Source organism: Medicago truncatula, chromosome 2, assembly GCF_003473485.1.
Source record: "Medicago truncatula cultivar Jemalong A17 chromosome 2, MtrunA17r5.0-ANR, whole genome shotgun sequence".
Classification (NCBI taxonomy): Eukaryota; Viridiplantae; Streptophyta; class Magnoliopsida; order Fabales; family Fabaceae; genus Medicago; species Medicago truncatula.
In genome coordinates, this window is record NC_053043.1 from 15410397 (window position 1) to 15429625 (window position 19229).

The 19229-nt window shown below is 30.2% G+C and overlaps 1 protein-coding gene across 1 annotated transcript; it reads left to right on the plus strand.

The window, feature by feature from the left end:
* Positions 1 to 6975: 6975 nt before the first annotated feature.
* Positions 6976 to 16591, plus strand: LOC11442762 (protein RGF1 INDUCIBLE TRANSCRIPTION FACTOR 1). Its single transcript, XM_039830461.1, has 4 exons — positions 6976 to 7746; positions 11661 to 11735; positions 12240 to 12380; positions 16018 to 16591. Exons 1-4 carry the CDS (start codon positions 7480 to 7482, stop codon positions 16309 to 16311), a joined length of 777 nt encoding a protein of 258 aa, XP_039686395.1. The 5' UTR covers positions 6976 to 7479; the 3' UTR covers positions 16312 to 16591.
* The last annotated feature ends 2638 nt before the right edge of the window (positions 16592 to 19229 follow it).

Sequence of the window (19229 nt, forward strand, 5' to 3'; positions counted from 1 at the left end):
AGGTCTTCAATGAAGATGATAAGGTTGCGATGCAACAGTTGCGGGAGCAGGCCCTCCATATATATTTGCTCTACTTGGTGGGTATCACGCTCTTCACTAACAAGAGCGCCTACTATGTGGATGTTGCTTATTTGAAGTACTTCAGAGACTTGGAGCTTGTCGCTGGTTATGAATCGGGAGCTGCTTCAGTTTCACATATGTACATGGAGATTAACAATGCCTCCCATTATAAGACCAGACATATGTCAGGATAAACTTCTTCGTTCTAGGTACAAATAAATAAGTATGTATGTTTATTCATCTGTATGTTTTGATTGTTTGTATATTTATATGTGGTTGTCTTTGTTGCAGTCTTGGGTGTTTAAGCATTTCAAGGGAATTGGTAACAAGGATCTATGGGGTAGATATCAGGAACTTCAGCATCCATGTGCCATGATGTATATATCGTTCAGGGGTACGTCTACACCAGACGATACATAGAGCATCTAGATCAGTTGGATTTGGTGAGTGTTATCATGGCCCCGTATGTTGAGCACCGTCATGCATGTCCATTCGTGGAGGTCAACCTTTACTCTAGATGACCTTAGGTGAGATAAGCTACCGCTATGCGCACTGTCTTGATCATGTGTTGGCAGATCAACAGTTGGGGCTCTCTGCTATTCAGAGTGTGGAGGCGAAGCTGAGATATATCAGATGGTTTTATCCCATCTCACATCGACGCATGATTCTTCCAGACGAGGATGTACAGGTCCAGAGGCCACTAGAGCAAGAGGCCCTTGATGAGATTGTTGATGAGCAGGATGGAGAGTAAAGGTACTTGGATCTGGGTGGAAGGTTGGGTCGTATAAGAGATCATGTCTATGTTGTCATGTCCAGTGGTGTGGTGCCGTAAGGGCCTCCTGCATGGGTTCATTCGGAAGGAATCTTGGGAGAGGTTCATGGAGGGCGAGTTTATCGTCGTAGGCGTGATGTTTAGGGTGACAGGGGTGGCATGGGTTGATTTTATGTTGCTGTTGATTTTATGTGGTTGATGTAACATTTGAATATGTTGTTGATTTTTATGTTTGAACTTTTTATGTTGTTTTGTAACAATTGGATAATTTCCGTTTTAAATTTAATGTTGTGAAAATTGTGTTGTGTTGTTTCTTCTCTTTTATATCGCTTATATCACGAATGCATGTTTATGTTGTTTAGAAGCAATTTTAAGTGTCAAATGCATGTTTCAGCCAAAATAGACCATATCTGTCTCTGTGCTGATACAATTCAGATTATATAATCTGAAATGTTTTCACACATTTCGGATTATATTATCCAAAATGTCTCTTTTTCCCTCCAAAGTTTGACATTTTATGGGGTGTTTGACACATTTCGGATTTTATAATCCAAAACTAACTAAAATTGTTTTGGATTATATAATTCGAACCTATCCTATGCACTTCAGCTTCGAGATCCTTCAAGGTGCTTCAGACTCCAACAGGGTCGGAAAGTTTCAAATTATATAATTCAAAATTGGTTCAGATTATATAATCTGAATCAAGGGTCTTTTGGAAGAAAAAAATAGGGTGCACGGTGATAGCACAAGATAGAAAAAGTAATAGTCTTAAAATTTAGGGTTTTTTTTAGAAGTATAATTTTGGGTTTAAATAATAAACTGGGCTTATAAAAGGAGCCCATTAAGATTTTTTTTTTCTTAAATGAAATGGTGATCCACTGAAAATAAATTCACACACAACTCTGAGATCTGGGTTTGAATTCGGGTCAAAAAATCCGACCTTGTAATTTCTCCATTTGTCAGTGTTATATACCTTGATGTTGGGTGAACTTTGTCATTTTTCTTTCCTATAAAAACTTTTTTATTTTTCTATATACTTTTTTGGTTAATTATTTTTACTAATATGTATATATATTTTTAGATATACTAGTCTATATATTTTTTATTAGAATATTATAATAAAATAAAAAAAGTATTATTTAATTAAATATGGTTGAACCCTGTTTGAACCTCAAATCCTTAAACCCTTGCCTTCACTGATTTAATGTCCGGTCCAGTTCTGATTACCTTGGATAGTATATATTAAAAACAATATTGTTTCAAAAAAAAATTAAAAACAATATAAATTCAATGTTGCTAAAACAAAACAAAACAATGTCGTATTCAGACAACAAAATTCACACATAAGAAACACATACACTTAAGAAAATTCACACATACACTTATTCAGAAATCTATTAAGTCACAATCCTATAACTTTATCCATTCAATCCACATCTCAACCATCCGATCTGGATCAAACAATTCAAATGTAACTGATTGTATATAATCACAATGCACACAATCTAAATTCTTCAAACAATCTCACCTTCTATGACATTCACTTTACCATCGCTACTTTAAGTCGCATCTTTTAAGTCAATTAAAAAATTAAAAGTTTAATTCTCTCTTGCAAAAGTTTGATTTTTTTTAATAAGGGATTAATTAATATGAAGCTTTTGTGTCTTTGACTTTTAAATTTTATATTAAATTCATTTTTTTTAGAAGAAAAATTATTAGGGTTTAAGAGATATTTTTATAATATTGTAAACATTCTTGCAAAAAATCATTTAAAAATTTGAAGGATACATATAATATGACTTTAAAGCATTGACCAACAATGTGGATGGAATCTTTTTGGGGACTTAAAGTCGGAAAAAAGTTAGGGGACTAAAATAAAAAATTGAAATATTTATAGTGATAAAAAAACGTGTTTAACCCCTCCTTATATTGTGTAATTAAGAATGCTTTTAACTCCAAATTCATCAACTTGTAATCAAGAAAATGTTCAACAATCAATTGGTGGTATATTTCAATAATAATAATAATAATAATAATAATAATATGGGTTAATTAGTTTATATTATGGGCCTTTTTGAGTTTAAAAAGGGATCTATCAAGTCAAAATCTCATAACTTTACTTAGTTAATCACATCTCAACCATCTGATCTAGATCAAACAATTCAAATGCAATAGAATGTATATAATCACAGTGTACACAATCTAAATTTTTCTAACAACCTCACCTATTATGACATTCACTTTACCAATCTTGTTGGCCGATTTTGCACAATGGAGCTCGAAAAACTCACCCCAAAGGTAGAGACCAACACCCATTCAACTTGATTGTGGGAAAATCATAGTTTCATTAGCATTCTTCGCGCTAATTTTTTTTTTTTTTTTATGGTGGCTGGAGTTCGAATCCTAAACTTTGTATATATTATGCACTGTTCTTAGCAACTGAGATAAACTCGTTTGAAAACACGTTTATCCCATATATTTGTGCGCTTAGGACAATCCAATGTGATTTGGTGTAAAATTATAATGCTTGGTTGGCATTGTGATAAATGAATTCAAGCCTCAAATGTACAAGTTGAAGTTGAAGTTGAAGCTAGTATTCCAACTTCCAAGAAAATCGATGAACACTTTTTTTTACACGTGAATTAATGTTTTTATCTATAAACAATAATTTCCTAAAAAAAAAGTATAAACAATTATTTTATGCTATTGCTATTTATTGCATGAGTTGTGCATATTTATTAATAGGCCTAAATATGTAAATTGTCTCAGTAAGTTTGCGTGTTTTTGGTTTTCATCCATATATCTTTTTTTGTTCTAAAACAACCCTTGTAAATTATAAACGTTTTGCTTTTGGTCCTTGCCGTCATAATCTGTTACAAAAACACATATATGGAAAACGACGACTGACATGGCGACGTGTGACATGGCGAATGATGCTTAGGTGTCGTTCCTCGATGTTGAGTCAGAAAATTAGAGGGACCAAAATCAAATAAACAAAATTCACAGAGGGACCAAAACCAAAAAACAAGAAGACAACAAATCCATTAAAAAAATAAAAAAAAATCCAGAAAATTCTTCATCTTCTTCCACCTTCTATTTCTTCATCATTTTTAACACCGCCTTCATCAACGTTCATAAAAATCTATAAAAAAAAATTCCAAAAACAACAACCTTCAAGAACATCATCATCATTAATCTCTACACCACCATCAACAACAACACTTATTCTCATCATCAAAATCATTCAAAAAGTAAATATACATAAAATCATTTAAGAAGACATCTTTAATCCAACACCTAACTTCACCCCATTTTAACTACCCCAGCATCAAACCCCCTAATTCTACCTACACCTTCAAACATATGATACTCAAAATTGATAATAAAAATTTGAAGAAATGAAAATCAAATACACTCTCCACTTTTTAAATGCTCATGCTTCCGCGAGGACGCAATTCGAGAACAACAAACAATCTAAAACATAATATAAAAATCAACAAATTCAAAATATCAATACATGAATGTTCATTTTTATTTCGAATTGAAAATACCCCCAAGATAAAAAATGAGAAAATATTTTCCCAGATTGCGAAAATTTGGGAACAACAAAAATTTGATAATTTTTTGAAACAAAACAAAAATTGTTACCTTAAAAGCAACAAATGAATCAAAACGGTTGGGTTTCAAACAGAGGTGTCATTCAAGATGATGATAGGTGAAGGAGGGAAACAAAGAGGCGTTTTGCTTTGGTTTTTTGTGTTTGACATTCTACTTTCCTGCTTTTGATTTGGTTCTAGAAATAGTTTAAATTTTACCTCAAAAAATTAGAATTCTAAGTGTTGGATTAAAGATGGTTTCTTGAATGATTTTATGTATGTTGAGTTTTTGAATGATTTTGATGATGAAATTATGTGTTGTTGTTAATGATGGTGTAGTGATTAGATGATGGTGATGTTGTTGATGGTTGTTGTTTTTGAAAAAGAAAATTCTGGATTTTTATGAATGTTGATGAAGGTGATGTTAAAGATGATGAAGAAGAAATAGAAGGAAGAAGATGACGAATTTTCTGAATTTTTTTGGATTTTTTGTCTTCTCGTTTTATGGTTTTGGTCCCTCTGTGAATTTTGTTCTTTTGGTTTTGGTCCCTCTAACTTTTTGACTCAGCATCGAGGAACGACACATAAGCATTATTTGTTACCTAACAGGTCGCCACGTCAGTCGCCGTTTGCCACACATGAGTTTTTGTAACAGATTATGAATGCAGGGACCAAAAGTAAAACATTTATAACTTACATGGGTTGTTTTACAACAAAAAAAGATACAGAGACAAAAACCAAAAAGATGCGAGCGTACAAGGACGATTTACATATTTAAGCCTTAATACCCATTTGATATTCAAAATTAATTTTTGATCATAATTATCCAAAAAACATGAATCTTTTTTTTGCACAAGCTAAAATGAGATATATTAAAACTGCACATGAAACACCCTGCAAAGACATGCAAAAAGTGAATCATTGCTAAATATTTATAGATAGCAGGATGCCACAAAGAGGGAAGCATCCTCAAGTAACCAAAAAAATAAATTACTGATGCACTCCCATACAAAGGAGCGGATGTTTCCACCAGTCATAAAAACAATAATTAAAAGATATGTTCCTTGCTTTCATCCAAAAAAATGAGTTGCGTTTAATTTTCTCCATAAGAACGAGAGAATGTGATGCCTCGTTTTGGAAGATACGTTTGTTTCTGTCTTTCCATATCACCTAAACAGAAGCATACCAAATACCTGTAAAATAAGCATGAGTACGCCGAGGAAATCCCGCCATATAATAAAAATGATGGTAGTGTTTTTGTATATCGTTATGATGTACCAAAGACAAGCCTAACCAAGCCGATATCAATGACCAAACGGAACCATAATTTTCGCATGATAAAAACAAGTGAACTGCCGTTTCCACAACTTCACACCCAAACACACAGAGAATTATTCAGCTGAACTATATTTCTTCGTAACAAGTTGCCTCGAGTCGGAAATCGGTTGCAAAGAAGACATGAATCTATAAGAATCATTTTTTACTTTAATATAACTAAATATATATCAATTTTTGTTCAATTCATTTTTACTCAAAATCAATTCAATCAAAATCAATTTTCGTAATAGCATAACCAAACACAATCATTTAGAGTTGTGTCATTCATGAATGTTGTCAAATGTTGTCCCAAGCTTATTGAAGGTCCAACAATTTTTCTTCTTCAATCAATCAGATGGAGATGTCCAATTCTCAAACAAACACAATTATATATAAGATCACGTGTTTTTTTTTTAAATATATAATATCACATGTTAATTGTATAGAATTAACCTTTCTAAAATTTTATAAGTGTTTTGAATTAAAAATTTACTACACATGTAAAGTGACGGTGGTTCATTAATTTGTTTCTCTTACCACCATAATTTCCATAAACCAGTCGGTCTTGAATTCGAACCAAAACCGCATTCCTTGTACCCAAAAAAAATGTATAACCAAAAATACATTTTTATTAACAAATAGATCAAAATGCAAATAAACATATAATTCTAATATAATTCAGATCAAATACTCAAAAGTGAATTAAATCAAAATTCTACAAGGATTAATATCTTCAAAAAAATATGAGATGATTCTATTTAAATTAATACAGACACCGAACACGACACAGACAATGACACGTCGATACTGTTAGTAATTTAAAAAAATCACATAATTTAATATAATTATAAATATCGATATCGTATCAACGTCAAACACAACACGTGTCCGACACCAAAACACATCTAATATAAGGAATATTTGCGGTTCATTACACAAGTAATGTCTCAAAATTGAAAGCAAAAACATAACTAAGTGATAAGATGTTAGTACTAAGTAGTTGATAAACTAAAATGGCAAACATTTACCCAAATACTACAAAAGAGAGAAAACAAAACATACTGTATATTTATAGTTTGTAAAAATAGAAGGAGGGGTGAAGGACATTTGGTCAAATGTGAAGGTGGGAGACCTTAATAAATGAAGGTGTCATAGTGGAGTGCTCAGATGATCAGATGACTACTGAGAGCAAAAATTGTTAGTATGCACAGATAGTACATATTGGTGGGCTGTCTTCCCTCCATTAAAACCACACAGACATATCTCTCCCATCTCTCTCTACACCATATCATCATCAACATTTCTTAAAAATTTAATATTTTTTTATTATTTTTTTTTACTATATGTTTTTCTCTCTCTTTATACAACCCAACACTCCTCTCTTCTATAAATAGCCAGAATAATAGAGAGGTCTTGTATTTTTTTTTACTAGGGTTCATAAACATAAACATAAACTTCTCTTCTCTCTCACTCACTCACTCATCCTTCATCACCCCCAAAAAAAATTATTTAAATTAAAAAAGATCAACATCAACAACCATTTGGTAAAAGCAAAACACAAGTCTCGTCTGAACTCATAATAAATATTTGAAATTAAAGATAAGTAGCTATAAGAAGGGTAGCTAGCTATATATATATATATATATATATATATATATATATAAATAGCTAGGTAAGGTTTGAAGATAGAGAGAATTACAAATTATTATTATATATAATTATTAAAAAAAAATAATGGTGAGAGACATGATGATGGGAACTAGTACATATAACTCAATTTCATCATCATCATCAAGAGGAGACATGAACATGGACATGGATATGGACATGATGAATATGAAACCTGCATGGCTAGAGAGGTTGATGGATGAAACATTCTTTGGTGATTGTGGGGTCCACAAGAATCGAAGGAAGAACGAGAAGAACATTTTTTGCTTACACTGTTGTCTTAGCATCTGCCCCCACTGCTTATCTTCTCATACTTCTCATCCTCTTCTCCAGGTATTATATTATATCATACCATACACTATTAATTTCACACAATTTTTTTCATATATAATTAACAATTCTTTCTTAAATTCAATTCACTTTCTTCAATTGTAAACCCTTCTTTTTGGTTATATTATATTGTTTTTCTAATATTTTTGAGTCACTTTTTTTTATGTCTTTCATCTTGTCAACTTCAATTGATTAAAGGGTAATTGAAAAGTTTCACGTGATGGTGTTAATTTTGAAGTAGACAATTTTTTTTGGATTAATTTGTTCATCTTTTCATGTTCTTGGAACTTTGTTATCTTTAGGTCCTTTTATTGTTTGATGGATATTTGGAAATTCTTGGATTTTCACTTGTTCCTACCTAGCTACAGCTAATTACTAATTAGTCCTTTTTTTCTACAATTTTTGTTCTTCTTTTGAGAGTTTTCTGGATCTATTTGTTTTTGTCATAATTCTATCTTTATAATCAATTTCTCGTGACCTTCTTTGATTATAATTTCTCTCTGACATGCAATTTTGGAGGATTTACCTTGGTGGCAGTTTCAAGGTTTTTTTTTTTTAATCCTTTTTGGAATATTTAATTGAACATGGTTCAATTATAGCTTATGAATTTCAAAGCAATTTTACATGAAATTATTGTAAAATTATTTTTGGAAATGTTTATTGGTTTCACCTCATGTTTTTTATCTGCAAACAAAATTCACTGAAATTATGTCTCTTATGGATTCTCCCAATCTGGAAATTAAAGTATACTATAATGGAAAGAAAAAAAAGTGAGGTTGTATTTTCTTAATTTCACTCATGAGGAAATGAAGCAGTAAAAAAGTTGTAAAGTTAAAATTGTTGGGTTTAATTTGGTCCATGCAATTTTCTCTTTTGTAAACTTTCCATAATTATGTCAATTAATGGGGTTACAGGGTTGTTTCTGCTAGATCTTTTCTATATCCTTCCAGAATAAATTATAAACAAATTTTGCATCATAATTTTTGAACCACTTCTATTTTATTGATCATATTATCTCTAATTTGCCTTTTTATTTAATTCAATTTGTTGTATTTACAATGAATATATCTATTAGTTGTAGATGATAATTTAGATAATAGATATAATTCTTTATTCTAATTGTGTAAACTGAATAACTATCTTTTATTAAAGTCCTTAAAGTCTAATCAACCGACATTGTTGATGTTATTAGGTTTAACATCTTTATCTAAATCTAATAGCGAACTTAACAATTGTGTGATTTCATATGTAATTTATAATTTTATCTATGAAAAAATAAGCTATTTAAAAGAGTAAAAATGTTAAGGAGCGTGCTCAATGCACTATTTAAGAATCTTTAATGACAATTTGTGTATTCAACATATTAAAAATTAAAAAATAAAATTAATTAATTTTTTAAAGGGTGTCTAGAATTGTTTGCAATTCCCCCAAAAACACACAATTTTTTATGTGTTTCTGATTAAGTAGTAAATAATTGTCTAATAAAAAATGAGCAGTATTGTCTGATTGTATTTGGTGTGTCCCCATATCTATGTTTATGCATATTTATATATGGTTTCCAAAAGGGTTCACCAAATGTCTTATAGTTGGTTCTTACTTTTTGGTTTTGGTTTTTTTCCCATTAATGGAAGATCTCTTTTTTATCCATTTCTCCCTGCAAAGGTTTTATCAGCTGTTACTTTCATTGAAAGCGAAAAGTTTGACCCATTGATTCCCAATTCATGTTGAGGCCCTATATTTAATCTTTTGCACAAGAACCCACCACTTCTATTTAAATTATTCCTCATTTCACACTTCATTTAATTTTTTTCCTCTTCAATTTATGGAAGGTTTCTACACCACCATGGGTTGGTTGGTTTGGCTAACATTTTCATTTGCTTCTCCCAAAAAAAGTTGCATTTCATTAAAGACAAAATTTATGTGAAGATATTAAACGTTGAGTAAAATCATTGTACAAATGCTTTAAGCCAACATGGATCATATATACTTTCTCCAAAGAAAAATGTTTGAAATTATAAATTTATCATAAATACTATATGTTATTATTATCAAATTATCATTTGTATATAGAGATATTTAATGTTAATTTTTTATATAGTATTAATGAGAGAGTGTATTTGGAAGGGAAAAAAATAATAATAAATGCATCTAAAAATTTTGAGATAGTACTACCTCTGTCCCTATATATAAGACATTTTTGTCAAAATCACGAGAATTAAGAAAGTGAATATTTGTATTAAAGTTGTTTGTAATCACTATTGTTTTTACAATTTTATCGTTTAAGAGAGTTAATTTATTTTTTCAACATACTATTTATTGTTGATTGAAGAAAAAGATATATAATAAATAGGGGCATGTTTGTAAAGAAATAATTAATGTAGTTGGAAATAGCAAAAAAATTCTTATAAAATGGAAGGAAAAAAATCTCAAAAGGGTCTTATAATTGGAACGGAGATAATATAATATTTAAGGACAAAACTTTTTTTGTAAAGTATTCTTATATGTTAAGGATCCTCAAATATAAATTATGCATTAAAAATTTGGTTAATTTATTATTTAGCAAGTTAAAAATTAATTTTTCTCATTAATAACTTGTTATCTATGGAGTCCTTATATGTACTCTTAGAACACATGTTAGTGTAACTTTAATATAATTTTTTTTTTACGATTCTTGTCCAACTTTTTACTAGTGGATTTTGACTTGGGTTTCTAACGTCATTTGGTTTTTGTGTAGTTTCTCTTATTGGGTTCAATCATTTTTGTGCTATAAATATTCATCATTTATGAGGTGAAATCAATTCATGTCAATTAGATTGATTATTAAGAATATTCGACTTTAATTAAAGTATTTACATTTTAAATTTATTCAATGATATATATGATCTTTATACCATATACATTATTTATTAAAAGAATTTAAAATGTGAATTTCGGTTTATAATAATGACTATATGGTATACTAGTATAAAATTAAATTCTTGTAAGTTATTTTATTGTTAAATTTAATTTTGATTTGTGATTAGAAAACAGTAAACATTCTGTAAAAAAAACAGTAAACATATGACGTCCAAGTTTACAAGATTTCATTAACTATGCTAGTAACTAGTGAAGTTAAGTTTGCCCCCACATGAAGAAAAAAATAGAGAAAGGAGAAGATTATAGAAACTTGAGCCAACATTGTTGATTATTTTTAACAGAAGCTAACTATGTTGATATATATAAAAAGGTAATTTCTAAGGTGTATTCGAAAAATTTGAGTGTACTGGTATACTTATATTTAAATTAAGGATTATGCTAACCGATGTTTTTAGGGCAATGGTTAAGGAAACTAAAAAAGAAAGTTTTAGGTTGAAAATATCATTTTTTTTTTTATACTTTTGAGAAGTTGAATGCACAAGTTCCAATGTAAAATTACTATATTTACTTCATTAATCATTGCTCTGAGAGCACTAGTTAGCATTTCCCTTAAATTAATAGTTTAAGTATTTTTTTTAGAATAAAAATATTTTCTATCATTTACAATTATAATAACTATATTTTATTTTTCAAAAGTGTCGGCAAAGCAAAATTCAACTTTTTTGTTTTTTTATTACTCATAATAGTGAATATTGATTATTTTATTCGACAAAATGTAAACAATTAAATGATGTTTGTTCTTAGGAAATAATATTTTTTAAAATATAAAAGTCGACAAATAGTTCTTTATTACATAAAAATGATAGTTAATTTATTGATTTATGAAACAGGTGTACTGGTACACCTTAATTTAAGGGTGTACCGTAGAAACTTTCATATAAAATGGACGGTGGTTGTTTTTGTTTTCATTTTTTATTTTTACTTGTTTATTATTGACCTTCTTTATTTGATTAACCAATAATTAGAGTTTTCATTTCATATATACTACCATGATGCTGTAGGTGAGAAGGTATGTTTACCACAACGTAATTCGATTGGATGATCTGGAAAAGCTCATTGATTGTTCTAATATACAGGTTAGACAACAAAGTGAGATTGTTTATTGGTTTATACTACTTCAAAAATCAAAATTGAGACCATTAGGTTGACCCAAAATTAGTGTCTAAAAGTTGGCCTTGCAACCAGTGACCTAAGTGGGTTTGGTTAATGTTTAAACTATAATTAAAGAATTATATATAAGATTTAATTATTATAATTATCCATGATAGAAAATAATTATTTTTTCTTCAAAAAACAACCAATTTAATGAATGTTTGGTATACTGGTACACTCAAAATGTTGGATGTACCATATAATTTGCCCTAAATTATAGTTATTTAAAGGAAAATGCCTGTATCGGATTCTTTTAGGTACATTTTTATGCTTGATTGAGACTCTTCGTTTTTAATATATTGTTTTTGGCTTCTTCAATAAAAGATATTAATATAGATGATATAATATGTCAATTTTTATTTTTTTTTTGCGAGGAACTTAGTATGTCAAAATATTAAAGTTTTTAATTGTGTTGTATTGGATTGCAGCCCTATACTATTAACAGTGCGAAAGTGATATTTTTAAATCAGAGGCCACAATCAAAGTCATGCAAAGTTACAACCAATGCTTGCTTCACTTGTGACAGGATTCTTCAGGACCCATTCCATTTCTGTTCTCTCTCATGCAAGGTTTGTTGTCCCATTTTTTTGCATCTCCTTTCTCTTTTTGCTCTCAATTTACACAAATCAACTGTTGCTCATTAATATCCGATTCTTTTATTCAAATCGGTAGAGTCCATCATAAATAAATACACAAATTAAACATCTTTAAAAACTTAAACGATCAATCTACAAACAAACCAACAACATTCAAGTTAATAGCATAAAATGACAACATATCTTCAGATCTGCAGCATTGACGATTATGTCATTGATTGAATCTGAAATTTATCGAAGTTAATATGTCAAGTTGCACCAAACAAACACTACAATAAGACGGTAAATTCAAACAATATCGCATTACGACAACGAGCAAGCCTGCATTACAATGAAGAAAATGTGATAAAACCGGACAGAAGTACCAATCTATGAGCCAACTATTACAATACAACTATACCGTACCATTTTGCAGATGTAGATAATCCATTTCTGTCGTAAGTTTTGGATTTGAGTCTTTTGCAAATGAAAAAGTTTTATTTAATATAATTACACCATAAATTAACACAAGATGAGACATTCCTTTTTTCGATGTCATAACTCATGGAAAAAGGAACTAACCAATTATTCAGTAACATGATCACATAGATAAAGTTTTTGGTTGTGTCTAATATAAACCTCTTGATATTAATTGAATTTTTACTATTTTTAGTAAAATAGTAAATTTTATGATAATAAAAGAAGATAAAGATGTGTAATATTTGATACAGTGAAGTAGAAAATAGTTCATGATTTGCACCAAAACCTCACAAATCACAAGGAGGACACTGGTCATTTGACATGAGGTAAAAAAATGATGAGGAAGACTGGGAAAAAAATATAGCAGTGGATGAATTGTCATGATATGATATGAGTATGACAGGTACAAATTGTATGAGGACCCCTGTTTGGGTAAATTAATTTTCCAACTACTTAAAATTACCATTTATAGAATTGATAAATGTATTTATTTTTTACAGCTTTAAGTCACTATCAAAAAACTTCATTAAAATCTCATTTTTATTTAGGAGAAAAGTGGATGATGTGAACTATATAGTGCATAAAAAATTATATTTTATTATTATAAGAATTTCATTAATTTTTTCAAAAAAGAAAAGTTTAAATCATTTGTAAAAATTGTGGGTGTAATTTTTAAAAAATATTCATTAATAATGTCACACTATTTGATATTTGTGAAGATATTTTACGATTTGTTATACTAAAATGGTATCATGATGTAATTTAATTAGATATACGTAAAACAATTATCATATCGGTCCATAAAAATTAATTGGTTGTTCTTTTAAAAAGTTAATCGGTTGTTACAAATGATTTTTTTAAGGGTTTAACAATTATGCATAAAAACTTAATTAGTAAAAAAACAATTATGCATATAAATGTTTACATGTATTGTCAATCTTATTTCAACGTGTGATACATTTTGCATTAACTTTTTTCTTTTTACATTATTTATAAAAACATATTTGGTACTTTTTTTTAACTAAATCTAGCGGGTGGAGACATAATAATATATTTGAGTAAATTATATTTTTCTCCTTTGTAAGATACTAAATTTCAATACCTTTCTCTATAATGTAAAATATATACTCACTTTATACCATAAAAAATGTACAACACACTCTCATCACAAGAAAAATATAATAGAGAAAAATTTCATTTACGCAAAATAATAACCATATATACTCACTTTATACCATTTACGCAAAATATAATAGAGAAAAATTTTACTCTCCTCACAAGAAAGATGGTTTATGGTTGAATTATACGGTTCTTCCCTTTTATGATAAATCTACACACACTCTCATCCGCCACTTCCCTCCATCCCTAATCCAAATCTCGTTCTTTCATGATGTACACCATGTCGTCGGTGAGACAAGGTGTTGGGACCACATCTCCACTCTTTGCTTCACCTCAAACCCCTTCAAGGGTTGTGTACCACTTTGTATGCGCAACCCCGATAAGTCTCTAGTTTTCGCCAGCTTTGTTCTTTCACGTTTCAGTGGTGGCTTATGGTTCTTAACCTATTGTTGATATTTTCAACACATGGGTTAGTTCCCAATGTATTGTGGTCGCTGGATCGGGTTTCGTTTTGCTCGTTATGGTTTGATGTGATTGTCTCAATAACCCTAAGAGTATGTTGGTGTTCGTGAGATTTACGAATTGGATTGATTTTTGTGCCGGTGTTTCGCGTTCGCCATTTAATTTTGACTTAAATGTCGGTGTTCATGATTCTTGGTGCTCGTCGTGTGTCTCGTCACAGGTTCAAGAAGCATCTAGAATTTTGGTTCTAGGTTATGTTCTTTCACATTTTTCTTCAAAACCTCGTCGGTGTTGTGTTGGATTCTATTTTTCGTTCGGATGATGTTTGGATTTCTCAGATCTGGTTCCATGCAGTTTGGGTTCGTTTGGCTTGAAAGGATTGTCGATGCTTGTTGCATTTGTCGTAGGGGGTTGTTGGTACATGAATATGTCCGTGTTGGTGATTAGTTCATTCATCATTCCTCAAAAGATGGATTTTATTATACCTCAAGTTTAACTTTGGTTCGTTTGATGCATGTGGCTTTTTACACATCAATTACTTTTGCAATATGGTTTGGGCTATTGAGGAGGGTGATTAGTTCGTATGATGCATGTGACAGTATAATTTTCTCGGTGTTTACTTCTCAAAAGAAGAGTGGGTATATATTTTAATATGCGATGAGAGAAAAGTGTAATTTAAGCTTCATTATGAGAATGATAGTGTAATTTACTCTATATATTTACATAAAATAGTTTTACACACTTTATTTTTTGTTTAAAAGTTTAAATAGTTAATAGTTAATTATTAACATTTGAGGAGAGAATAGTGTAATTAATTAAAGAGAAATGTTATGAACACTCTCTTGAAGAGATAGAAACAAATTATGGAAGGAGGCTGAAGGTGAAAATGAGGGAATGAGAGGATTCAATTGCCTCTTTCTAACACTCTCTTCACTATCATATTGGGTGACTCATCTGGGTCTCACTATTTTATGTGGGATCTATTTTCATAGTGTAGTATCCACATGAATTTCACACAATAAGATGATGAGTACTAGAGAGTGTCCTGTTAGAACAACAACTAATAATAAAAGATTAATAAAAAACTAAGACAAAAGGCAATGAACACAAGATCTTTGTTAACGCAGTTTGACTAATGATGCCTACCTCTGCGACTATAGAACAACTATTGTTCCGTTTGTATACTGTGATGAATTAGGGTTTCACTATAATAAAATGGATGAAATATATCAACTTTTTTGACTCATTTTTGTCTATACTTGGTTAAAACATGAAAGAAAATACTTCTTCCGTCTTTAAATAATAGTCGTTTAAGGTTGATGCACGGTTATTAAGAAGATGATTAATTGTGTTGATTTTGATGATAAAATTAATATCATTTACTAAAACACCCTTATTAATTGTAGTTAGTGGAGTAGTTAAGTTGGATGAAGTTCAATAAATAAGGGTATTATAATGAAAAAAATACTAATAAATACTGCATTGATATTCTAAAGTAACAATTATTTTGAGAAAAAGAAAAATGGGTAAAAAGACAATTATTGTGACAATAATAAATACATAAATGCAGGTGGATTTCATGGTATACGAGGGTCAAAGTTTGTCCAACATTTTACATCGATTTGATGAATCTGACTTAGGAATATCACAATTCGAGGGACTAAGAATGGATGGATCTGAGGTAATTGATGAAGATAACAACCACATTGGCCCAAGTTCTTCTAATTACTCCATCACTCACCAAGAAGAGGCCACCAGCAACAAAATCACCAAGAAGAACAAATCCAACAGATTCCTCCCTGGCATTGTCCTCTCTCTTGGAAGCAGAAGAAAAGGTGCTCCTCAAAGGGCCCCACTATCCTAAACCATTATTACTATTAAATTATAATAAAATTGGTAAATTTTTATTGCTAAATAAGAATGTTTAAATTATTATTTATGTCATATATGTGTATGAAAAAAAATACATGCTGAGGTAATGGTATTTGCATGCAAAGCTAGGATTTTCCATTATCATCTTGGGATGGCTGTTGAGACCACCAATTTTGTTTTGGATGCTATGGAAATAATATGGTTATGTATTGTTTTCGGATATATGTTGTATGGATAGAAAAGTTCAAATTGAGATTTATGTTTCATCGAAATTTTAGTTCATGCAATAAAGATTTATATATGATAACATGTTTTGTACGTAATTATCTAGGGTTTCGTATTATACAGGCATGAGTTTGTCATTTTCTACAAGCATATTATACGGTCAAATGTGTTAACAAGGATTTAATGAATAAATTAAATAAATAATAAGCGTACCAAACCAGCAACATATTATACTAGTATATGTATATGTATATGATCATTTTCATTTTTTTTCAGTAGTCCACTGAAGTAAGATTTAAATTGAGGAATCATAACAAAAAGAGCATAGTTATCATTAATTAGTCTAACAGGTATGAGTTGTCATTTCAATTCAATGTATTCTTTACTTTGCTCCTGTTAATGGCTTAGGGTAGGGTAGTCTTCAGAGTGCCCAGGGAATTCCAGTTTGGCTTTAAAAAAATAGTAGAAAGAAAATTTATCTTGAATTAATGTTGAACTCAACGATTTATTTTCCAGCTGATAATCAAAGTAGATTTTTAATCATTCTTGCATCTCTATTGATTCTTATTATTGTTTCATGCAACTACAACCACAACCTAAAAAAGATGAAATGAAGTTTGGTTCTTGCATCTTTATTTTTGGTTCTTGATTTTGGTTTGTGCATGCTTATTGATTCAAGAAACTACAACCTAAGAGATAAAATGAGTTTTGGCTTTCAATTTTTAAGTTTGATGAATATACCTAAAAACCGAGAAAAAGAATTAGAAAATTGGTTATTCATCATGAACCAAGATTGCACCTATGATTTATTCTTCTCTAATTTGGGTTCCAACTATTTTTTTTTTTTTTTACCAAGATTGCCCAAAAAAAACTCGTTTTCTTCCAAGCAATTTATGAGTTTGAATCACACAATGAGTTTGAAGAACACTAACGTAGCTGGAAAAATTACTGATAATAGGTAACATTGTACAGGTTTTATGGAGTAGATGACCATTTAGTAAAAAACAAAAAACTTAGAAGATTAATTTAGTGCATACATCTAACATAAATGATCACATAGTATAATTTGCCTAAAAATTAGGTAAAGCACTCTAAATGCATGTTTGGTGGTTTCGTGAAGGGGTATGTTTTTAGGTGGTGATGTTTATTTTGGTGGGTGTTGTCAGGTAGGGTTTGACTAGGTGTTTTGTGTGTAAGGGTTGTTATGGTGTTTATTTTTTGGGTGTTTCGTCTATATACGGCGCCTTTCGTTTGTATTATCTGTTTCACCAGTCTCTATTCGTCTTGAGCAGGGATTTGATTTTTAATAAAATTTGTTGATTCAAAAAAAAAAAAAAAACCAAATAGTAAGAGATAACGATGCCATGATAACTTGTTAGAATCACACTAAGATACATCGTAATGTTCTAAAAACTTTAATTTTACAAAAGTTATTGAGTGTTTTGATTGGAGTTTGCATCATATTTTTCACTTTTCAATACACTTTTAATTTGATGTGATTTTTGTGAAACTATAATTGCAAGTTTCTACACAGTCGTGCGTTTGGGCACATTTGGACGCCGTCCCAAGCATGCAATAAGTCATTCAAATAGAAATCGAAAAAAATTTAACCTAAAACGTTGAAGAATAATATACTCCAAAATCTTGAATCAACACCATCAAACAAAACAAAACAAAGTGGATTTATGACCAACTTTCTTAATTGTTTGATTTATTTAAAGGAATCCTATATTTATAGAAAAACTTAGTATCCATTTATTTATTTTTGTTATGGTACAAACACAAACGAATCTTTTGTAGTCAAGGTATAAAGTTGAATATTTTGCTGATGTGGAAATATGTGTTCCATACAGCTCATAAATTAATTAGAATTGAGATGACTAGCGTTGACCTATCTCAATGGCATCGGAATGCAAACATAAAAGACGGCAGAGTAACGACGGATCTAAACATAAAAAGCAGACAACGTTAGGTTGGGTGGGGTGAGGGACGAAAATGAAAACATGCATGCATTAGTGGTACTAGTATGTTTTCCAACATAACTGAGATACTTCAAGGGACGAAAATGAAAGCATGAATGTACTAGTACTAGTAAGTTTTCCAACATATCTGAGAAGCTTCAAGGGACGAAAGTGAAAACATGCACGTACTAGTACTAGTATGTTTTCCAACATAAATGAGAAACTTCAAGATGAAAATCTCTCCAATCCAGCACCTTAGAAAAATAGTTATTAAATAGGTTATTAATAGCTCAATGTGATTGTATTTCAACAAAAAATTTTGATACAATTTATCACGTATGATCCATGAAAATTAAAGAGAGAGAGTGTGATTACGTAGTCACCTTTCTCTATAAGCATCGAACATTTTCTCTCCACAATGAATGTGCTTATTCATTCCGGTGTTAAATATGTGAAGCATCCACCATTGTGGATGCTCTAGGAGCATCTTAAGACTTTGATGCTAAAATTAATATCAGGTTTTACCTCATATTTTGTAGGGGAAGTTTTATCTCATTTTAAGTGAGTTACAACCAACCATGTTAATTTTTTGTTTTTGGTTTTTTGTTTTTTTTTGTTATAAGTCCTCTTCAAAGAAGGTAATTATTTTTGGGGAACTTCTACGGTACACCTTATAAATTGAGGTGTACCGGTACTCCTGCTTCAAATATTTATAATTTAACGA